At 43.6% G+C, this 23,443-nt stretch overlaps 1 protein-coding gene and 1 long non-coding RNA gene across 7 annotated transcripts in view; one reads left to right on the forward strand and one right to left on the reverse strand.

Annotated features, from left to right (window-relative positions):
* The first annotated feature begins 15,715 nt into the window (after positions 1-15,715).
* LOC147031044 (uncharacterized) overlaps positions 15,716-23,443 on the forward strand; it is a 40,126-nt gene continuing 32,398 nt past the window's right edge. For 2 of the 6 annotated variants that reach the window (XM_085875719.1, XM_085875722.1), the window contains exon 1: positions 15,717-15,986. Coding sequence is in view for 1 of the 6 variants with exons in the window: in XM_085875718.1 (XP_085731844.1) it covers positions 15,915-15,954 (40 nt within the window). In the remaining 5 variants the exon portion in view is untranslated. Of the gene's footprint in view, positions 15,987-16,780; positions 17,074-23,443 lie in introns of those variants that run through there. The other 4 variants (XM_085875721.1, XM_085875723.1, XM_085875718.1 and 1 more) reach the window with 3 other exon arrangements.
* Positions 22,328-23,443, reverse strand: part of LOC147031045 (uncharacterized) — a 56,579-nt gene continuing 55,463 nt past the window's right edge. Inside the window, exon 3 of the long non-coding RNA XR_015056646.1 lies at positions 22,328-23,376. This is a non-coding gene — a long non-coding RNA (uncharacterized LOC147031045). The remainder of the gene's footprint in view (positions 23,377-23,443) is intronic.

Here is a 23,443-nt window from a genome sequence, read left to right on the forward strand (position 1 = left end):
ACACACACACACACACACACACACACACACACACACACATATATATTGATGCGGGCCAGAGGTCCAGTGGCGATAACGACCACTAGGAGGGGGAGGTTACGTGGTCTCCCACCAGACTCTCCGGAATTGTAGGCCGTCCCTCTTGGATAATTCCGTGAGGCGGCGGGTCACTGAACCGACCATGGAACGCCAATACCTCCAACGCGTAGCGTAGGGTCTTTTTGTCTCGAACCAGTTTACCTAATTAACTACATGGTGTCGTCTACCCGGGAACAACGCCCTTGGCACGTCTTGCTCGAACCGGGTCACTCTACCGACTGCGGTAGAGTTCCAACTACCGACTACCAACTCCGGTTCAGGTGCAGTAGAGCGGAACTGCCAAAGCCGTCCGGCAAGGATGTGCAGATTAACGGGAACAAAGACCCGGCTAAACTCAGATCCGAACCATGCTAGACCAATGAAAGAAAGGACTGAAACAAACTGGGAACATTTCTACAGTAGTTTATTTACAACAAAGAAGATACAGAGCAAGACTTATCATGGAATATACTGGTGTGAATTTACAATCTTCAAAAACACTTATACAGTTTCTACTTAAAAGACAGGCCCACACACTCAGACACACACTCGGATAATTTATTAAAAGACCCTCGCAGCCAGAGAGGGAGAGACGAGCTGGGGTCGCAGTTCGCTTGGGTACCTGCACGTTGAAGGGAGGGGGTGCTCTGCAGTGCGGCACCTGCTAATAGTCGTGCGGCTCGGCCCACAGTCACACGCGTGGGACTCGTGCCCGTGGAGGAACCCGAGTGGAGCAGTCAGAGTCCCAGGCCGGAGTTCAGGGTCGCGGACGGGACCCAGGAAAACTCCAACGAACGCCAGCCAAATGCAGAACTCCAGCTCAAAACCGCACGATGCACACCAACCAACTCAACTCCTCCAAAGAAACTTTTACTCTTGAGACCCATCTCCACAGAACTCCTCCAAGAGACTTACTCAGAACCAACGACCGAACCCCCTCAGAACTCTCCGCTGAGGATGGCGTCGTAACTTTTATGGACCTCCCCGAACGGGGTGGTGGCTCGGTGTAACAGACGTCACTGTCTGCCCTGATTGGACGGAGCTCCCATGGGTCCGCCCTTTCTGGGCGGGGTTTCGACCATGCGGGGAAAAACCCCGCCCCCACTCCACGCGTGCCCATACTCGTCAAGAAGAAGTTACAAAGTTTGTGGAAGCCGAGAAAGAACTGGCAGAGATTCTGCCTCGGACAGCGAGTCGAGCGTTAGGCGAGTGAAGCACTTGTTCAGTGGTGTTGTCCGTTTGTTTGTTGGATGGTCTTAGATGGTTTGTTGCATAGTTCGTTGGATGTAATAACCTACCTCAAAGAACATTGCAATGCAGACCTTTGATTCTCCCACTAGACAAAAGGAAGGGACTTGTCTCACATGTACTTAACAGAATAACTGACCTTTGGGACATCTGTATGTTTGAATGCATATGGTTTCCAGATCCGTAACAATATATATATATATATATATATATATATATATATATATATATATATATATATATATATATATATATATATATATATATATTGAAAAAGAAAGACTCACCCACATATCTCACCTGTGAATGGAGGGAATAGCCAATCAGCTTTCACCTAATCTTACCTAATCACCTAATGTGAACATAAAGACGTTCAAACATAGTACACACATGAGAATCCCAATGCTACACACCCCCTCAGCCGCCAGACCGGTTTCATTGCTCATTTTCGAATCATCAGTGACAGCGCAGACAGCAATGCATACCAATGAGGGTCCCATGTGGTTGCACGTGGTACATGCTTGGGAGCCTCATTGGTATTGCCAGCAAAAATATGGCGAAAAACTAAAAATGCAGCAAACTGGCCAGACGTGGCCTCACAGGGTGAGGATCGAGCCACATTTAATTTTAATGTAATGTCTGTGTTGTCGCTGTTGATTCACCAATATGCGATGAAACTGGTCTGGCGGCTGAGGGGTGTGGAACATTGGGTTTCTCATGTGTGTACTATGTTTGAATGTCTTTATAGCTGTGGAGGAACTCTGGGAAGGGTTTGAAACATCAAAGCACTTATATTGTGTAGGCCTTCTTGGGCTGCTTTATGCAGCTTTTTTGGCTAGAAGAGTGGGAGGTGTCAAATATATATGTATTACTAGCGATACCCGTGCACATGCACGGGATAGTAGTACAACATAGCTGGTTGCAGACGACAGACCGTACACGGGGAATGACAAAAATACGCATTGTGCAAAATGCAAGTGGTACTATGGAATGCCAAGACGTCCCAAACATTGTCGGCATGTCCGCTTAGTGCCACAGCAATTTCATAGGGATCGTGTGACGGCGAGCCGAGTTTTTAGTGTGCAAGCTTGGTATTATAATAGAGATTACAGTTCTCTGGACACAGGCCAGTTCCTCATCTGACTCCTGGCAAACCACTATTAAAATGGTCACACGAGTCAACAAGTTCGGATGCTCCGAGAAGGGTAGAGGGCCTATTTGTCACTCTACCATATTTCAGTGGAACATCTGAGCCGATCGAGGGACATACTGGTACTTCCCTCACACCCGGAAACGAATTGTCGACATGACCAGTTTGCCGTGTCAAACATGGAGTACATTACTTATGGGACGGCCATCACCCGCGAAGCCAATCTATCTTTTAACGGACGATTACGAGCCACTTTCATGGACGATTGTGGCTCCCAATCAGCATAACTCAAATCTCTTCATGGAGACCGAGTTGGTTTGGAAGTTGGATTGAACAACAGGAGAGGAATAACAAGAGAAGCAACGACTATACAATTATGATACAACTCTTTTACATTACGCGCACCGAGTTTCGTACAATCAGATGGTCCTTACTTATCTAACCTTGCAGCCTCAGACACATCACGAGAAAAAAATGACCAAGGAGGTTGGCAAGACTGAAAATACTGTAGCTGTTTTTGGTTGAGTGCAGTAAGTCCCAAAGGGGAGCGTGTGGCATGGCGAAGAAAAAGTCTGGTCTTGCACGAAGGTCCAATTACATGTAAGCAGGCCTGGTGGAAGAGAGCTGCACGTGGGACCTCAGATTACATGCGGGAGTACAGGCTTCAGTTGGAGAAGCGTGGAAGAAGCAGGATGTGTCCGCTGTGCTAACTGTGTCTGTCGAGAATAAACGCACAGCTCCCGCAGTGTGGACCAAGGTGATTCTCCTGCTGGGCTCACTTTGCACCCACCTCTATCCCTTCAGTGCTTTCCCGGCCCGTGCCATCGCTTGGCTGCACCCCTGTTGCTCCTATTGGTCAGGAAAGCACAGTCCATTGGCAAGCCCCTCCCCTTGATCCCTGACCCTGATATAGGGTTCGTTTGCTCGCCAATTGTGGGCCAAAACTTGTGGTCGCGATGCTGTTTCTCCCCACAAAGCACATACAGATGAGGGAGAGAACATGAAAAAGGGATTTAAGGAAATAACTGTTTTAGACATAAACATAAGGGTTGGGAGGTGGGGGAGTGGGGAAGACGACATCTTTCCAAACAAATATTCGCGTATAATCCTATATCACAATTGAATTATCTCACGCTTACGCTACAGATTCACGATGGAAATAACTATTGTGAAGCTATTCAATCTTATTAACATTTAGAAGCCACTTCCGCAACGATGTATTAGGGCTGGGCGATTATTGATATTTTTGCTTGTCGATAATTATCGTTCCTCCAAATATCGACATTGCACAATCACTTATGTTAAAGTTGCACGCAGTGATAGCTGCCGATTGGGGAGAACACTCTCTCGATGTTTATATATCCCTCAAGATGACCCATTGCGCAATAGCTCGAACGTATCGCAGTTTCTCGCCATGTAATCTGTCCTGAAATTAATGCAAAGACTTTCACGTGCTGACTCATTGAAAGCAGCGTTTGTGTCATTGTCATACAAACACAACATCATAACAGGTATTTTTGAACATAAATTGCACTTTTGCAGAGTGGCAAAGAAGCTGCTGTGCCCTAACATCGGACTTCATCGATGCTGTATATTAAAGTAGCCGGATTTCTCCGTCCCTCCCTCTGCCTGTCACGCTCTTTTCACTGGGACATCTTTGACCTTTCTTTCGCACTGGGACGTCTTTCGCAGCGAGACCCAACCCCCCATGGGCATGGGGAGGGGGTCTGTCCCACTGCCACCCCCAAATATACCACTAACACAAAAAGGGGGGATTTCTTACAGTGTGGTGACTGCTGAACTGCAACAGATCATTAAAGATAAGGAAGATAAACCTGAAACTGCATTTCCCATGGTTGAAGTTTGCCGAACAAAAGGAGAAAATCCTCAAACAACTACTGTACATCGTCCACGGAACCAAGTAGGCTTGCAAGCGTTGAAAATGCAAATAAAGGATTGTAGTGATGACGTGTAAGAATGTATAAACCAGATCTTGCAACAAATTAACGCTCATCAGGCAAATCACGAGAACATGGTGAACTTGATGGCCACTGTACTGCCGGCAAAATTATGGTGAAAAACTTAAAATGCAGCAAACTTGCCAGACGTCGCCCGACAGGGTGAAGATCGAGCCTCGTTTAATAAGTGAGTACAGGATTTGTTGGGACACATGCGAAAGGCCATGCGCCCCCGCAAAGTGAATTGGAACAAAATTAATGGGTGTAAACAAAAGAAAGGGGAAGATCCCGATGATTTTATGACCCACCTTCGACTTGCGTGTGCACAATACTCGGGATTGGATGAAAGGGACACCCCACCCATGTTATTGACTAATTTGTTTGTGGAAGGACTTCTGGCAATTTCCAAACAAATAAAGCTGGTGCAAATTGGGTGGCAGGCAATCACCCGAGACAAGGCTTTGGCTACCGCTACCCAATTTCACCGCGCCGCCGCGCAGAAAGATGAAATAAAAACTGAGCACTTGCAAATGATGATAGAGAATTTTCGTGGAAAACAGTGCAAAGAATTTCAGGTCAACAGGGGGAGACAAAGACCAGCTTTAACCCATAGCTGGAGAAATATACCTCCGGCTCCGAACGAGGATGATGGGGAAGACGTATCAAGTTTGCCGCCCCCTATTGATAATGATGAAGGAAGATGGGAAGTAAAGGGGGGGGTGGGGGCGTCAGGGAAGATGTGAGGGAGAACCCAACCCCATGTGCCCAGAGACCAGGAAACCTGTTTACTTGTGGGAGAAAAGGACATTGAAAACGAGATTGCCCCGAAAACACACACCACCCCTACGAAAACCACACTATAAGGGAAAGGAGTACAGCGAGAGGCTGCGTGCTCAATATTGACAGCGTGAGAGCGGGCTGACTCCCATGTTACCACTGTTAACTATCACACCTTCAGACGAGCCGACCTAAAGGCCCTGTCACACCTTGATGATTTAGCCAGCGTATGGCAAGGTATCAAAATGTATGTAAAACGCTGGCGTACGCTGAACTATTGATTTTTTTTTTTCCAGTTTTGGACGTATTCATAACGAGTTGGACGTATGCATAACGTATTAGTAACGTACGCAGAACGTTTCGATAACATATAGATAACTTATACCAACGAATGCTGAGCATGTTGTCGGCGTTCACAACCTATGCCCAACGATAGTCTAACTTATGCATAGCATGCGGCAGCGTATCGCCGACGAACACGTGGCGTAGCCTATTAAAAGGCTGCGGCTCGACGATTCAAATCATAACCGCACTAGACACCGAAGTGTCAAGCCGCTGTCACACCTTGACGTTTTAGCCAGCGTATGCCGACGTATGAAAAATTTGCCGAATACGCTGGCACACGTCGAATATGTTATGGGTAAGTTTTGTATACTTCAGAGCACGCTGAAGCATGCTGGCATACGTCGTAGTACGTCGAGTATGTCGACAAATTTTCAGCATGTTGAAAATTTTTCGACGTTTGACTCACACGTTCCGCATATGCTGGCCATAAGTTGTAGGCACGTTACGCGATTGTTGACACACATCGACACACGTTACTTGTCCATAGACCAGTTGTAAGTTACTATAAGTAAGTAAGACCAGCTGTAAGTCCAGTTGTAAGTTACTCATAAGTCGAAACACGTCGACGTAATGTTTAGCGTACCCGAAACTTATTTCTAACCTATGAGTAACGTGCTTTGAACCTATGTGTAACGTATCTCCAACGCATATTGATGTATGTAGATGTATTTAACGTCTTCCGGACGACCACAGAACTTACTGAACGTGTTACTAACTTACAGCTACCGTATAATGGCGTATTGGCAGCGTTTAGGGGAATTGGTATATAAAAATGGGGTTCACACAGGAGGAACCCGTCAGTGTTCCAGACTCCATGGTTTTTTATTTTCTTTTTTCTTCGGCATGACGGTGATGTTCACACTTCGAATTCTAGTGCGGTTATGATTTAAATCGTTGAGCGGCAGCCTATTAATTCTATTATATTATATGATAACCGCACTAGAAATCGAAGTGTCAACATCACCGTCATGCCGAAGAAAATAAAAAACATGGAGTCTGGAACACTGACGCTAAACATTACCTAGATGTGTTTCGGCTTATGAGTAACTTACAAGTAACGTGTGTCGACGTGTGTCAACGATCGCGTAATGTGCTTACAACTTCTGGCCAGCGTATGCAGAACGTGTGAGTCATACGCTGGAATACGTCGAAAAATTTCAAGCATGTTAAAATTTGTCAACGAGCTCGGCGTATTACGACGTATGCCAGCGTACTACGACGTATGCCAGCGTGCTCTTAATGTATACAAACTTACCCATAACGTATTCGACGTGTGCCAGCGTATTCGGCAAATTTTTCATACGTCGGCATACGCTGGCTAAAACATCAAGGTGTGACAGCGGCTTGACACTTCGGTGTCTAGTGCGGTTATGATCCAGGGGCCTCTGTCTGGCCATCCCCAAGGCAGATGCCTGGCCCATCCCCATCTCCTTGAGATGCTGATCAAGCTGCTGCAACCACGAGGCATGTGGTCGGCCCATTGGCTTCATCCACTCATGAGGCTCCCTCGCTGAGAGAATCTAGTGAGCAGGATCGGCGTCAGGAAAACGAGCCACATGTCCATACAGCCGCAGCTGACGCTCACCAACTATGCAAGTAACAAATCTCATTTGAGTCCCTCTCAGCAACCGCTCGTTGGACACAGTCCGTCCAGTGATAGCCAACGATTCTCCGAAGAGAACTGGTACCAAAGGAATTGTCTCCATCTCAGATCCCTGGTCAGAGTCCAAGTCTCGCATCCATAGAGCAAGACTGGAAGCACCAAGGACCTGAAGATTCGGACTTTCGTCCTCCCGCACAGGTACCGGCAGTGCCACACCCCATGATCCAGTGAAAACATGACTCCCCAGGCCCGACCCAGACGTCTGATGACCTCTGGCTCACAGCCAGCAGAGACATGAATATCACTGCCAAAGTAAGTGAATCTCTCCATGACCTCAACGTCCTCGCCACAAACAGGCACAGACAGGATAGCAGCATCCAAGATGTCATTGAAAGCCCGGATCTTAGTTTTGACCCAGGAAACCCGTAATCTCAGCGGTACCGACTCCTCATTCAGCACTTTGATGACCCCCAAAAGGATATCTAAAGTCTCTGCAAAGATGACTGCATCATCTGTGAAATCAAGTTCAGAGATCTTGACATTCCCAAATGATGCTCCCCAGCTTGATCGCTCCGACATCCTCCCCAGAATCTAGTCCATACAAGTGCTGAAAAGCGTGGGGGCCAGAACACACCCCTGATGAACTGTAGTAACAACTAGAAATACGTCGGATATGGTATCACCACATCTTACAGCACTCTCACTACCAGAGTATAGTTCAGACATCAGATTGATCAGTTTTGGCACCCCATGAAGACCAAGAATCCTCAAGAGGGTATCCGATTCACTGAATCGAACTCTTTACAGATCTCAACATAGGCTGCAAGCAGCCCCTACCAAAACTCTCGTCTGCGTTCGGTGAGGATCCGAATAGCAAGGATACGATCAATCGTTGTCCTCTTTGGTGTAAAGCCTGACTGCTCTGGATGCTGATGCTCAAGCAGATGGTGGTGAACCCAATCAATAATTATACGAGCAAAGACCTTGCACTGAGAGCAGCGTCACCCCTCGGTAGTCGTTGCAGTCTTGGCGATCGTCCTTCCCTTTCCAGAGAGGGACAACAAGGCCCCTCTTCCAGTCAGTTGGGAGGATGCCTGTGTTCCAGGCTGAGCGCAGAACTGCATGCAATGACACGAGTACAGCATTTCCACCAGCCTTGAGAAGTTCAGCATGGATGCCACAGATCCCAAGAGCTTCACCCCATTTTAACCAGTTCACCGCAGCCTGTGTTTCCACAAACAAAGGTAGATCACCATTGAGTTGAGGGTCGGCAATCTGGATAGTAACACCCCTGACATCCAACCCAACAGCTGGTGGATCAGCCTGGTACAGCCGCTCAAAGTATCCAACCCAGCAGGCCTTCATTTCGGACTCCTCAGTAAAGAGCCTACCACACTCTGCTCTCACTGCAATACACCGAGGGATGGGATTGGATGAACGCAATGTGCTAATTCCCCTGTAAGCAGGATGAGAATCACTTGACCACAGCTGATGCTCTACCCCCTCACAGATTCCTCGCACATAGACCTCCTTGTCCACCCTTAGTGCACGTACAGTTTTACGCCTCAACTCCCTGAACAGCTCAGCTCTGCCATTCAGCCTGGCCCTTTGACTCTGGTCAATGGTATCCAGTGTCCCTTGAGAGACAAAATTCTTCTTCACCCGACGGTGAGTTCCAAGACATCCACCGGCATCATCAAGGACGGTGGGCTTGAAGGCACTCCACAACTCTTCAGGGTCCCCCAAAGCACCTAGACCCCCCCAAATCTCCACTCAACTTCTTTGCAAACTCCTCAGCTACCCTCTCATCCTTGAGCTTGCCGACATCCAGCCTAGACTGGTAAGATACCATTCTCCTGGATTTAAGCTGCAACTTAAGAGTTGCTTCTATAAGCTGGTGGTCAGTATTGAGGAATTGAGCACTCTGAAAGACCCTGCAGTTCTGGATCATCCTCCAGCGACCATCAACGAGCACATGGTCAATCTCCTTTGCCACATCGCCAGAGTCAGAATACCAAGTCCAGCGATGAGCTTGTGGGCGCTGAAACTATGAACCAGCCACCCTAAGTCCATGACTTTTTGCAAAGTCAAGGAACTTAGTGCTATTCTTGTTCATAGTTCCAGACTCATGGGGACCAACACATGTCTCATAACCATCCCTATCAGTTCCAGTCGATGCATTGAAATCCCCCAAGACTAGAAGTGTATCTCGTCTGGGGCACTGATCAACCACAGACTCGAGCGTGGCGTAGAATGTGTTCTTCACAGTGAGATCACTCGCCCTCAGTCACACCAAATACAGAGACCAGGGAAATGACACCCAAGGAGTGACGAATCCTTAGTCTCATAATACGCTCGTTGACCTTTGTTACCTCAATTATCATTGGGGTCAGCTTATTGGGCTGACCCACTACAGCAACTCCTTGGACATGTTAACCATCAGAGCGACCAGATCAATAGTAGGTGTAACCACCCACCATGATCTCGCCGCAATCCGGTCCCTGAACCTCAGAGAGTGCTGCAATACCAATATCCAAACGCTTCAGCCCAGATGAAAACAGAGGCAGGTGATCATCGTTTCAGGGATCAGACATTCCAGGCACCCACCCGAAGGGACCACCTCAGGTTAACCCAAGGAGACACCGTCTGTTGTTCGACACCTCAGCACCACTCCGACACACACTACCGCAATCTGACCCGGGAAGGTAATCCCCTGGTTTCCCTCTTGTCATCAAAGATTGGGGGTCCCGAAGGCTTTGCCCCAATCCCGTCATCCGGTGAGCTGCCCTGCGAGGTCCACCTGTCCCTCAAAGATAAAATGTGATAGATAGTAGAGTTGCTGATGCTGTCATTGTTGGGGAGGTGAATACAACCAACATCGTGGCATGCACGGTATTATGGGATAGCTCTGCAAACCCTCTCTACAAGAAATATGAAATTGTACTCTGAAAAAAATATGAAAATTTACTCAAGACGTTATAATGATCGAAGGCTCAGCAAATATGATGTCATATACAGAATACTGTACAGTAATGTATTATCATTGTCCATGATTTTGCTCCTAAGATTTTGATGAGGTCACCGGGGTTCTCATATGGAGCAGGGTGATTCATCAATGTGTGTGCTGCCCCTTGGATGGATATTGGGTAAGTGTCCCAACTGCTGGCATTGAAGCTTTGTGTCTGGGAGGAGCCAGGGGGTCCATGAACTTGGACACGCTGAGAGTGGATTGAAGAGTTGGCATTGATCCGTGAAGAATTGGATCCCGTGGTGTCCTTCGCGAGTGGTAGGCGGGTTATCGTGGGCATTATACGCAGGCTCTGCCAGGTGAACCCCATTCGGTGAGAAATCATGAGGGTTTTGCACAAGTTCCGTCAAACGAGCTGGGATCAGAACTTTTGCCGGTAATTTACTGTTATGATGCAGAAACGTAAAACAAAATCACTGCACAGTTTGTAGACATAATCATTACTTTCTGCTTGAAAGTTCTGATTGGAGTGTGTATGACAAAGTTTGTTACCGTAATGGTGGTGCAGGAAGCTGACCAGGAATACCTTCTGCCGAATGAGTTCATAGAGGATCCTGCCCCGGATGACTGGAGCGAGGAAGCAGTTTGCACACCCACCTGTCCAGACAACGAGGAAGAATTGAGGGGACTCATCCACTAGCCAGGATGTGGACCTGCCATGGAGAACAAGAAAGGGGATTGAGGGGGGGGGGGCTCCAGGACTCGCCAAAGTCAAATTAATAAGTTGTAAGATTGTTCATGCAGTACATTTAGTTGTTTGATTTAAAACCATTGCTGTGTCAGCAGTCAAGGTTGAAAACTACGCCCACACTGAGTTTCATAAAAGGTTTGACTCTGAGTAGAGGAAGCAGAGATTGCCTGATGATTGCCTCGGGCGGTCTCTCTGCATGTGCGAATACATTAAACGATCTTTTGTATCTAACAAGGTGCTATTTGTTTTGTTTTTTTTCTCCGACAACGGACATGCATGTCATCCCAACATCCAGCACTCAACCCGGACCGTGCTTATCTATAAATTTTTTTATTTGTTTACGATGGGTACATTGGGGGTGGGGAGGATGAAATGCGTATATTATGCCTTGGTGGGGGTAGGGGGAAGGAGTGTGTTGTGTTTGACTATGGTGCTTGTTGCTTTGAGGGCAGAATGTTTGTGAGCTGCACTTTTTTATACGCACCTCTTCATCTTGATAAAAGCTCTTCTGCAGGAAATCTGAGTCAGATTTCAGATGTGGTGATTGTACCAGATCAAACAGTTCCCTCCTCCTTGGGCACAGGCTCAGTATCTTCAACGGAAGACCCTAATAATGAGCCAGGAGAACTGGAAACTGAGATGGGACAAAGTTTTTTTTTCACCATACACATGAAAGATGAGAGAGAATGATGTTGCCAATAATCTTGTTTTTCTTTTACTGAGACTACACTGCATGGCCAAAAGTATGTGGACACCTGCTCGTCCAACATCTCATTCCAAAATCATGGGCATTAATATGGAGTTGGTCCCCCCCCCCCCTTTGCTGCTATAACAGCCTCCACTCTTCTGGGAAGGCTTTGCACGAGATGTTGTAACATTGCTGTGGGGACTACCTTCCATTCAACCACAACAGCATTTGTGAGGTTAGGTACTGATGCTGGGCGATTAGGTCTGGCTCGCAGTCGGCGTTCCAATTCATCCCAAAGCTGTTCAATGAGGTTGAGGTCAGGGCTCTGTGCAGGCCAGACAAATTCTTCCATACTGATCTTGACAAACCATTTCTGTATGGACCTCACTTTGTGCAAGGGGGCATTGTCATGCTGAAACAGGAAAGAGCTTTCCCAAAATGTTGCCACAAAGTTGGAAGTATAGAATTGTCTAGAATGTCATTGTATGCTGTGGCGTTAGGGACCGAGCCCAAACCATAAAAAACAGCCCCCAGACCATTATTCATCCTCCACCAAACTTTATAGTGCATTTGGGCAGGTAGTGTTCTCATGGCAACCACCAAACCCAGATTCATCCGTCAGACTGCCAGATGGTGAAGCGTGATTCATCACTCCAGAGAATGCGTTTCCAGTGCTCCAGAGTCCAATTGCAGTGAGCTTTACACCACTCCAGCCGACATTTCGCATTGCGCATGGTGAACTTAAGCTTGTATGCAGCTGCTCGGCCATGGAAACCCATTTCATGAAGCTCTCGACTAACAGTGCTTTTTCTGACATTGCTTCCAGAGTCCGTTTGGAACCCAGTAGTGTGTTGCAACCAACGACATAAAAATTTTTCCACACTACGTGCTTCAGCACTCGGCGGTCCCGTTCTGTGAGCTTGTGGCCTACCACTTCACAGCTGAGCTGTTGTTGCTCCTAGACATTTCCACTTCACAATAACAGTACTTACAGTTGACCAGGGCAGCTCGAGCAGGGCAGAAATTTGATGAACTGACTTGTAAAGTTGACATCATATGACTGTGCCACGTTGAAAGTCACTGAGCTTTTCATTGTGGTCCATTATACCACCAATGTTTGTCTATGGAGATTGCATGGCTGTGTGCTTGATTTTATACACTTGTCAGCAATGGGTTTGGCTGAAATAGCCAAATCCCCTAATTAGAATGGGTGTCCGCATACTTTTCGCCTTGTAGTGTATCCTGTTATGATAAAATGAGTCCTTCATGTCAATATTCTTACTAAATCAATGAAAATATGTCTCAAAATCTTCACTTTACGATATAGTACACTAATTTTTCCATTTTTGAATGTGCCGATATTTTGACAGTTTAAGAAATGTAGTATCAACTTGATGGTACTTTTTTCAATATATTATCGAGCCAATAATATCAGGATATTGCCCAGCCCTCATATTATGTGTGTGTGTATATAACTATATATATATATATATATATATATATATATATATATATATATATATATATATATATATATATATATATATATATATATATATATATATATATATATATATAACTATATATATATATATATATATATAACTATATATATATATATATATATATATATATAACTATATATATATATATATATATATATATATAACTATATATATATATATATATATATATATATATATATATATATATATATATATATATATATATATATATATATATAATGACTGTCTGACTCACTGATATTAAAAATCGGAACCTTCCAGGTGATGTAGAAACCTGAAAGTTTGTGTGCCGATGGACATCAAAGCCAGTACACGAGAAAACATCACAGAATCATTGGACAACATCCATAAATTAAAATATAAAAAAATGAATAAAATGCAGGTGTGTGACTCTATACAACGGGGAAGCATGGTAATTTTGTGTGCTAGTGGACTGTGGTGGAATCATTCGAACCTCCAGTGGAATTGGGCATCACTCCAGTAACTCCAGTCCCAGTGAGAGTTGAATTAGTTATTTTACACGTCTGCAGAAAGAAACAACTCCATAGAGCAACACCAAGATGAGCTCCTGTGAATTTCCTTCTCTGAGTTCTGTTTCACAAGCCTAGCTTCTTTGTAGCAAAGTTATTTGTATGGAAAGGAAGGAAGAGGCATGGGTTGGACAAAGAACAGTACATGTTACTGAAGCTTACTGACATCTTAATGGCCTGTTTAGAGGTTTCCCAAGCTGAAAACATTCCAGCGTCAAGGTAAAAGGTGGGATGTTCTGATAATATACAGCTGTGTGCAGTCTATTATGACCGTACATGCTATTCTACAGGAATAGGGAGAGGTAACTGACAAAGAAACATTGCAAGAGAAGGCACCTGGGATACAACGTCATGCACATAATAAGATAGGAATATATATATATATATATATATATATATATATATATATATATATATATATATATATATATATTTGGCATGTAAAGCCCAACTCCCCCGAGATTCACAGCTGCAGGCTTATGAGCCGAACATTCCAGCCTGCCTGGCAAAAGTTACTTGGGGGAGTGGGTTTTGAAACACACTTCATTGATTCTTTTATTCAACTAAAACCTCACTTTCACCCGACTGAAGTATTATGTTAGTTATTAGTTTAAGTTGCAATAAAAATATAGCGATATCAATTATGTCTCCGTGGACCTTACATGCATGTCCCTGGGACTAATATTTTTAATCACACAAGCTTCAATCAAGTCGATTATAGCGAACGTAGTGAGCTTCATACTTAACGCGTGCACATGAGAGAATAGGAAACAACAACAACAACACAATACCCTGGCAATGGATTCCGTGTCGTTGGCTATGACGCTTTTTCTTCCGGTTTTTTTTTTTTGTTTTTTTTTGCTTCCGGCTTTTGTCATGGGGAATGATGCATGCCGGGACAAAAGGCATCGTCGGAGACAAGAAAGAGCCAAATATCAGACATGGTGTATATTTCCTCCACTGATTTTAATAAAGATATCTCCCGCATCATCAAAAAATAATTTTTAATCATGAATTACATTATTTGAGCGCTGATCCCGACTCCAGGCCGAAGTAACCGGAAATTGCGTATACAGTTGTGAACAAGTTATAGGTAAAGTCAGAAGCGAATGTAAGAAGAATTCTATGTTCGCTTCTAATATTTATTTTTCCAGATGAGATGCTGTTCTCGGCGGTGTAGTTGTCGTTGTGAAGGTAATGTTGAGGTAATTTTTTTTTTCAGATGAGATCCTGTTCTAGGCGGTGTAGTTGTCGTTGTGAAGGTAATGTTGAGGTAATATTAATTTTTTTAGATGAGATCCTGTTCTAGGCGGTGTAGTTGTTGTTGTGAAGGTAATGTTGAGGTACTATTAATTTTTTTAGATGAGATCCTGTTCTAGGCGGTGTAGTTGTTGTTGTGAAGGTAATATTGAGGTAATATTAATTTTTTTAGAGGAGATCCTGTTCTCGGCGGTGTAGTTGTTGTTGTGAAGGTAATATTGAGGTAATATTAATTTTTTTAGATGAGATCCTGTTCTAGGCGGTGTAGTTGTTGTTGTGAAGGTAATATTGAGGTAATATTAATTTTTTTAGATGAGATCCTGTTCTAGGCGGTGTAGTTGTTGTTGTGAAGGTAATATTGAGGTAATATTAATTTTTTTAGATGAGATCCTGTTCTAGGCGGTGTAGTTGTTGTTGTGAAGGTAATATTGAGGTAATATTAATTTTTTTAGAGGAGATCCTGTTCTAGGCGGTGTAGTTGTTATTGTGAAGGTAATGTTGAGGTAATATTAATTTTTTTAGATGAGATCCTGTTCTAGGCGGTGTAGTTGTTGTGAAGGTAATATTGAGGTAATATTAATTTTTTTAGATGAGATCCTGTTCTAGGCGGTGTAGTTGTTGTTGTGAAGGTAATATTGAGGTAATATTAATTTTTTTAGAGGAGATCCTGTTCTCGGCGGTGTAGTTGTTGTTGTGAAGGTAATGTTGAGGTAATATTAATTTTTTTAGAGGAGATCCTGTTCTCGGCGGTGTAGTTGTTGTTGTGAAGGTAATGTTGAGGTAATATTAATTTTTTTAGAGGAGATCCTGTTCTAGGCGGTGTAGTTGTTGTTGTGAAGGTAATGTTGAGGTAATTTTTTTTTCAGATAAGATCCTGTTCTAGGTGGTGTGGTTGTTGTTGTGAAGGTAATGTTGAGGTAATAAAGATATCTCCCGCATCATCAAAAAATATTTTTTAATCGTGATTTACATTATTTGATCGCTGATCCCGACTCCAGGCCGAAGTAACCGGAAATTGCAGCACCGTCTGCGATGCACCTGACTGACCTCAGAGCTGTCAAATTCATCAGCTGTGCGTCGCTTATCTGTACCACGGTATAGTTGGCAAGTATACAGTTGTGAACAAGTTGTATTCCCAAATGTCCGAAAAATCATAGCAAAAACTGTTGCATTTGATATATTTAAGAAGCGAATGTAAGAAGAATTCTACGTTCGCTTCTCGGCCTTGCCTATTCCATATTACTCATACATGGGTATAATTAACAACGAACACAGATACATACTCATAAAATGAATGAAATAATCATGTTTATATTGATCTTTTAAATCAATAATTGTCTGTCATCTTGGTTTCACGAATATATTTATTATATGGGCTAAAAGCCTTTATTTGCCAAGTTAAATCAATTATTAAGCTTAATTGGGTCACAACCGAACTAAAAAAAAAAAAACATATGGCAAATATTTTAAGAGAAATTTACCACCACAGGACATCGAAGTCGATACACCAGGAAAAACCACAGAACCATCAGAGAGCATCCGTAAATGAAAATACAAACAAATTTTTTTTAAATTAAAATAAGTAAATGAAAAATCAAATGCAGGTGAGTGACCCAAGACAATGGGGAAACACGGTTGGTATGCTTACACAATGTGGAAGCACATCCTGCTATTATATGTATGTATTTATATAGCTACTGTATGTATGTATATATATATATATATATATATATATATATATATATATATATATATATATATATATTTGAATGGAAAAGAGTTCTAAGGGGGTTAAAGGGTCAATTAGCTGATTAGTTATATCCTAATGCGTTGCATGTATGGAATAGACATTATATATCCCAATTTAGGTCTGCCACGACACTGTACAGCAGGGCCTTGTCTCCCCTCCCACCATTTTGTATTTTTCATTGTTAAATGTGTTCTATTTCTCATTTATTTGTTTGATTAATGACCGTTTTTCGTTGTCCTCACCGACCTCAACCAACGGTCCTTGAGCCAAGTACCACACTGTTCTCATTTGAATTGGACCGATCAATGGTGTACTCAAGCCGGTGAACCAATGGGTGTACCTGATGACATCACGCGGAGGATGGTTTTGAATTCAGGTTCGGAGAACAAAGAGCATTTGAGAGCCAGAACCCTCTCGGTTGAAGCCTGTGTCGAGTTTGAGGTGAGAACGGGAAGTGGTAATTGCAGCCTGCTTCTCCTGTCCAAGCGAGGCGAGGCTGCCTCACTCGGCTCGACCAGGCCTGAACCAAACTTTTTGTTTCTTTTATCCCCCCCTCCCTGCATCTTTTACCCTTTTTGTTTCTCTGAGAGTGCATTGTCTTATTGAGAGATTCTGTGTCTATAAGGATGCTTTAGTAGATTGGCTGAGTTTTTTTTAATTTTGTTTAATAGTTATAAGCATGATTTAATTTCCGATTGTAAAGTCCTTTTCTTCGTCATATTTATCTATCTATAATTCCAGCAATCTCTGTCTGTCTGTCTGTCTGTCTGTCTGTGACCGCTGTTTCTCGACAAGCACTGGTCCGATCTAATTGAAACTTGCCAGCTATATTGCTGGGGCCCTGTTGATGTGCCTTTTCAAGGTTTGCTATTAATCGGGCAAGTGGTTCCCAAGTTATGGCCATTTATTAACCAAACCAATGACAGGACAAGGTGCTATGACGTCACAATTCTTCTTCTTCGTTTTATATGACGTCACAATTGACGTTTTTGGGGGGTTTTTTGAAATTTTGAAAGTTTTTTTTATTTTATTTTTTTGCATGTACGGCCATGCACGTACGGGCACGCACATACAGGCACGTACTAGTATATACAACCTTGTTTTTTGTTACCTGCTTTTATTGTGCAGTACACATTTTTTATTGAAGGATATTATTTATTATTCCTGCGGTTGACGATCAATTATTGGTGTGTGGGTAATTTGTGAGTGTGCACACGTGAGTTAGGTTCTCAGTTTACTTAACCAAATTGAGGATTATAACCTTTTTCTGAGCCACCGTTTAGCTCTTTGTCATCTAAATTAAAGCCTCCGATGGAAGAACGACAAAATAAAAAGGGCAGCACGGAGGTCAGGTTGAAATGGATAGAAAAATAACTTCACTTAATGAAGGAATGACAAGGATGGGAATTTATTTGGGAAATAAAATTGAAGCAAAGAGGAAATAAGTGGACGGAATACATGTGGAAGTGGGTCAAATTATATGAGACCAGGTAAATATAAAAAGCAAAGTGTGAGCAGATGGCCAGGGATGTTCGTGGAATGAAGATTGAGCAGAGGGAAGTAAAAAGGGAAGTGCGGGCGAGTGAAGAAAAAATAACTCAACGAGAAGAAATGCAGAAGATGCGGCTTACACATGCAAGCATGGGGAACGACCATATGATGATGATGATGATGATGATGATGTAAATGGAGAGTTGTGTGGCACTCGGAAAGACTGTGAAGAGAGGAATAAGGAGGTGATAAAGAAGATGGAGGATATTGGTGCAAATGTGAGGGGGGGGGGGTAGGATTGCATGAGGAAATGCAAGGATTTAAAGGTGAAATGAATGAAGATTGGGCTGACATGATGGCCCAGACCCAAGAGGAATGCGCACTCACCTTGAAGCTGTCTAGCTTGGGTTCTAATCCCGACCCAACCATACACTGTCAACCCGGTGTTTCACAGGTAGGGTCATTCATCATTGTGTGTACTGTCCGTCAGATGGATGTTCAACTGGGCGTCCCTTCTGTCGGCATTAGTTGGTGGACGTTATAGATCTCACGGTGTCCTTCGAAAAGAGTAGGCGAGCTACCACCGGCACCCTGGCCAAATTCCAAATCCATGCCATAATTACTGTTGGGAAGGCAATGGAAAACGACCCAGTACAACCATTGTTCAGGAAGCTGCGACACCAGCACTTTGTGAAGAGTATGGTACATCAGAGAGAGAGAGAAAGAGAGAATGAATGAATGAAGATGTAAAAATAATACGGTGTCATGTGAACAAGTCACTGCAGAAACTCGATGGAAAGCTGGAGCATGTTGAGGAGAAGTGCAATTAACTGATGGAGAGGTGTGACTGGTTGGATGGAGAGAATGTGGAAACAAAGAGGTACGTCGAAAAGTATCTACATGATGTGAAGGATTGTCAGAACATGGTAAGAACACATGTTGGGACCCCACTGAGTAAGGTGCATGTGTGTGAAAGATATGAGTGTGTGACAGGTAGGGACCTTCAAGGTGAGTGGTGTGAGTGATAAGGTGATGCCAGTGAAAAAGCGAACGTGTATTTAATGGCAGATTTGTTAGAAATGGGGACGAACTGGGATCAGCAATCAGCGTGGTCAACCGTGTCTGCTCCGAGAGCCTAGAAGGAAAGGCAGGGACTGGTGTTATCGGTTGTGGTGACTCCCAGAGCTGAGAAGGAAAGGTAAAGGCCACTATGGATGATATAAATGGGTGCAGGGCACAGCTATCAGCAAGAGAGATTGTTGGTGACACAGATGACATGGTAGGCAGGTATGATTGAGATCAGGTCGTGACAAAAGAGGAGAGGGACGTTGGTAGAAAGGCTGCATAGGACTCGCAGGGAAGTGCACGGATGTGTGAATGCCAAGGTAGAGTGTGAAAGACAGTATTTGAGGATGTGAATGGAACATGGTGAGGAGGTGGTGGCCTCCTGTGTGAACACTGGATGGCACAGGCCTAAGTAGTGTTATCCTTGGGGTTTTCAGGGGTTAAACCTGGTCATGGTTCAGACGTGGCATTTGTGAGATGTGAGAGCATGATTTTAGAAAAAGTGTCAAAGTGTAATTATGAAGGTGGGAGTAGTATGGTTCAGTGGTGATATACTGTATGTAGTGACAGGGAAAGGACGGAGAGTCTGATAATGCAGAGCCTGGGGATTGGGGGCGGGGTGGCATCTGTAAATGCAAAGAGGACATACATTAAGGAAGTTGTGAAGCAAGGCCTGAGCACCTAAGCCAACGAGGTGTGAGAGGAGCACAGTGTAGTGAAGGATTAAAAGGATACCGAGGTATAGACCCGTGTATTAAATTAGAGAAACAGTTTTCCACCCTGAGGTCTGCAATGCCCAGTTGGGTTTTGTCGGTGAACAAGGAGGTAAAGAGACCTCGGTGCAGGAACCACCCACTCTTTATGACATCAATCTCATGGAAATATAGTGAGAAGGAGAATTAAATTTAGTTTGCCATGTCCGGATTTCAACCTGAATCGAAGTGCCCAGTGTGTTAACAAGGTGGTTAAATGCTCTTTTAAAACAAAAGCTCACATAGTAGATCACTTTAGGGCTTCTGAACGTTATTTTTTCTTTATTTTACGCAGTTCTAATCTGCATTCCATATCACTTCATCCATGGGGCCAGCACTATAATTCTAACACAATTCACAGAATACGTTTGATGTCAAAACGAGCTCATTGAATCATGGTAGCTAAAAAAATTGATGATAAATCACGGTGTTGAAAAAAAAAACATGTCCAAGACGAATTCACACAACACATTTGATGCATTTTGGCCTACATATCAATCACTACCTCCCACGCACAATACACAATGTCCTGATGACAATTATCAAGAAGCTTTTCAGGCTTTCAGCACATGTAAGGCGAGAATTGTGGGGTGATCATCTTCTTTCAAAAGTCATGTATCCTTATTATAATTCACGGACCAGTGTTTGTGTGTTTGTTTTGTCACACTACTCCTCCTGCAGTTGTGGGCCAATTACATCCAGACTTGCGACTCCTCTCCTTCTGCTTCTTCTTCCTGAGGTGTTTTGAATTGTGAGCAGAGCAGTATATCGTATAATTGTAAGCCTGGTGTTGGCTTTATGGTTAGGATGACTGGCTTGAGATTATAGGGTCCTGAGTTTGGAGCCCTGTCAGCCACTGAATTAACACGAGGTGGGGTTGACTCAGTCTGTCATCCTTCTGAGGTCAGTGAAATGAGTACCAGTGCACTGGTATAGGGGCACAGCCATGCCCCAACAATATTATAGCTACCTGGCAGCCAAGCTGCCATACACAGGAAGAAGTATAATTATCAGCAGTTTTTGCTTCATGCATGTAACCTGGGTTTTTGTTCGGGTTTTTTTGCCTGAACACCACCCAAATAAAGGTATGCGTCAGAAGAACATGTTGCATGCTTGGAACAAGATCGCCCATTGGGTGGGTACCCTGTCAGTTGTCTCAAATAAGGGGGTCAATGTGTGTCACGCAGAGCCAAAGTTTGCCACTTTTCACTTTGCTGAGAACTCTTGCCGCTGAAATGAAATGAGGCTCAGAATTTCAGGCAGTCATAGCTCTCTTTCGTGGTGCAACTGGGCCAAATGATTCTGAAGGCTTTTAGTGATGTATACTTGATGTCGTACTCAAATACACAAATTGGTGTATATGTCTTGCTGTCTGACCATGATACGTTCGGTCGATACTGTTCCAATTTCAAACTAAACTTGCCGCAAGGATTAAGCGTCACACGCCAGAGGTTGTAGCAACTTCATTTGCCTCCCCTCCCCAAGGGGTTTTCCCCCTTGGGAAAAATCTGGTGTTAAGATGTACAAGTAGCTTATTGTGGCATTTCACGGGGCACACATCGTGGATGTTAAAATTCTTACAAGCACAAAGTATTCATTCAATTCCATCGAATGTATGATTACTTTTTTTTAAGCAGTCGCTTGTGTTACTTAACACTAGATTGAGATATTTAAGGAAACCCGGCATCCTCAAGGCATTTTATGCTTGTTGTGTCCCTGAGAGATGAATGAACCAAACACCCTGCAGCACCCCCTACACCCCACCTGCCATACAAATGCGAAAGCAATACATCAAATATATAACACTAGATGACCCGTGAACCCGTTGGGTTCCCGTTGTGACATTAGTTGATGAAAAAATCTTTTCCAAAAAAAAAAGAAAGCTCTTGCGAGCTATACCGCTGAGGTTGTTTGCATTGATCAAATTTTCCCGAAGAGTACTTGACTGAATCGGGAATTGATTTTTTTCATAATTTTTTTCATTGCCCGATTTGAATGAAACTTGATACTGCACACCGCAGGAGAATGGTGAGTGAGGTGGCCCAAAAAGTTTTGCTCTATCTTGTACCGTTTTGGCTGTATTTCGGGAATATACATTCATACATACATACAAGATGAGAGTTCCAGTAATATATATATATATATATATATATATATATATATATATATATATATATATATATATATATATATATATATATATATATATATATATATATATATACATGTGCATTGTGGAATTCTCTAACTTTGAACCTGACTGTCCCTACAAATATCTGAGTCAGACCTTCAGAAATTGGTAGACCCATCCTATGGAGAAAAAGCCACTTGAGGTGCAGGTTTGGCTCTCAGCACTGGAGAGGTGTGGGCAGGGAGAGTGAGCCAACATGGGTATAGGGCTTATTGGGACTGGATCCTTATCTGTGTGGTATATCTGGTGAGAAGGCTCTGTGCCATGTGCTGTCATCAATTATGGCCTAATAACAGCCCTGTGACGATGTGAGGAATGCTTGGACATTTAAGCAGCACAAAAAGACATCCCATGATCCAATGTTATTGGCAAATTCATTTCATTTTTATTTCCCATCAGACTCGTCAAGCTCCACAAATGCCGAGTGAGACCGATCATGGAGGCATGCAGTAACATTTTGGTATCCCCATCATTGAAGCTCCCAATATTGATATTACATCATTGAGAAGGTCTAACGGAGGGGAACGAAGCTGTTCCAGGAATCCGAGGGTCGTACCAGATTCCAATAATTTAAACTACCATCACAAATGTATAGAAATCTCAAAGGGTATATGATCAGGTCTATCAAGCATTGAACAGGAAATAAATGATCGCAGTAGTTGAAGATAAGTGAAGACAATCTGAAATAACAAAAAAAACATACAACAAATTACTAGCATTTTAAACTATTCATCGAAAACTATGTCATCACCCCCGTCTTTGTCAACTTCAACAAGCACATCACCCCGCAGGCGGTGGTGTTGTTGGTCAGTGGCAGTGTATTTTTACACTTCCTGCACCCACACAATCAGTGCAAGCCAAAGCTGACTTGTGGCGTGAGCACAGCCCTCCTTCACAGTGACTTCTCACACAGTTACAATTAACAACTTCAAGGACACTCTTACGATGTCATCCGAGTGATGCATTGGCACCAGCTTAGGATGATGAACTATCTGACAACCCTGTGGTAGAGTGATCCTTGAAAGGGTCGAAAACAATTTTTGTTGAGAGTGCGTCGCTTCACTCTCAACAAAAATACTTCAGATCTGACCTATCATTGGGATACAAAACGTAAACCGTTCAACCTGGTGGATGTATGCACTCTGACGAGACCGAGTTGTGTTCGAGTTGAGAGTGCGTCAACAAATACAAACTGACTTCCGTTCCCACTTGGATGGTTGATGCGGGTGTTTGAGGTCGTCTGACCTGAGAAAAACACCAGAATACATTTTAGAAGACAAGAGAAAGAAAGATTTCCTGTCTGTTCAGAGGA

The sequence above is a fragment of the Eptatretus burgeri genome, chromosome 3 (genome assembly GCF_056783735.1).
Source record: "Eptatretus burgeri isolate ZD-2024b chromosome 3, Ebu_testis_v1, whole genome shotgun sequence".
In the NCBI taxonomy this organism is placed as follows: Eukaryota; Metazoa; Chordata; class Myxini; order Myxiniformes; family Myxinidae; genus Eptatretus; species Eptatretus burgeri.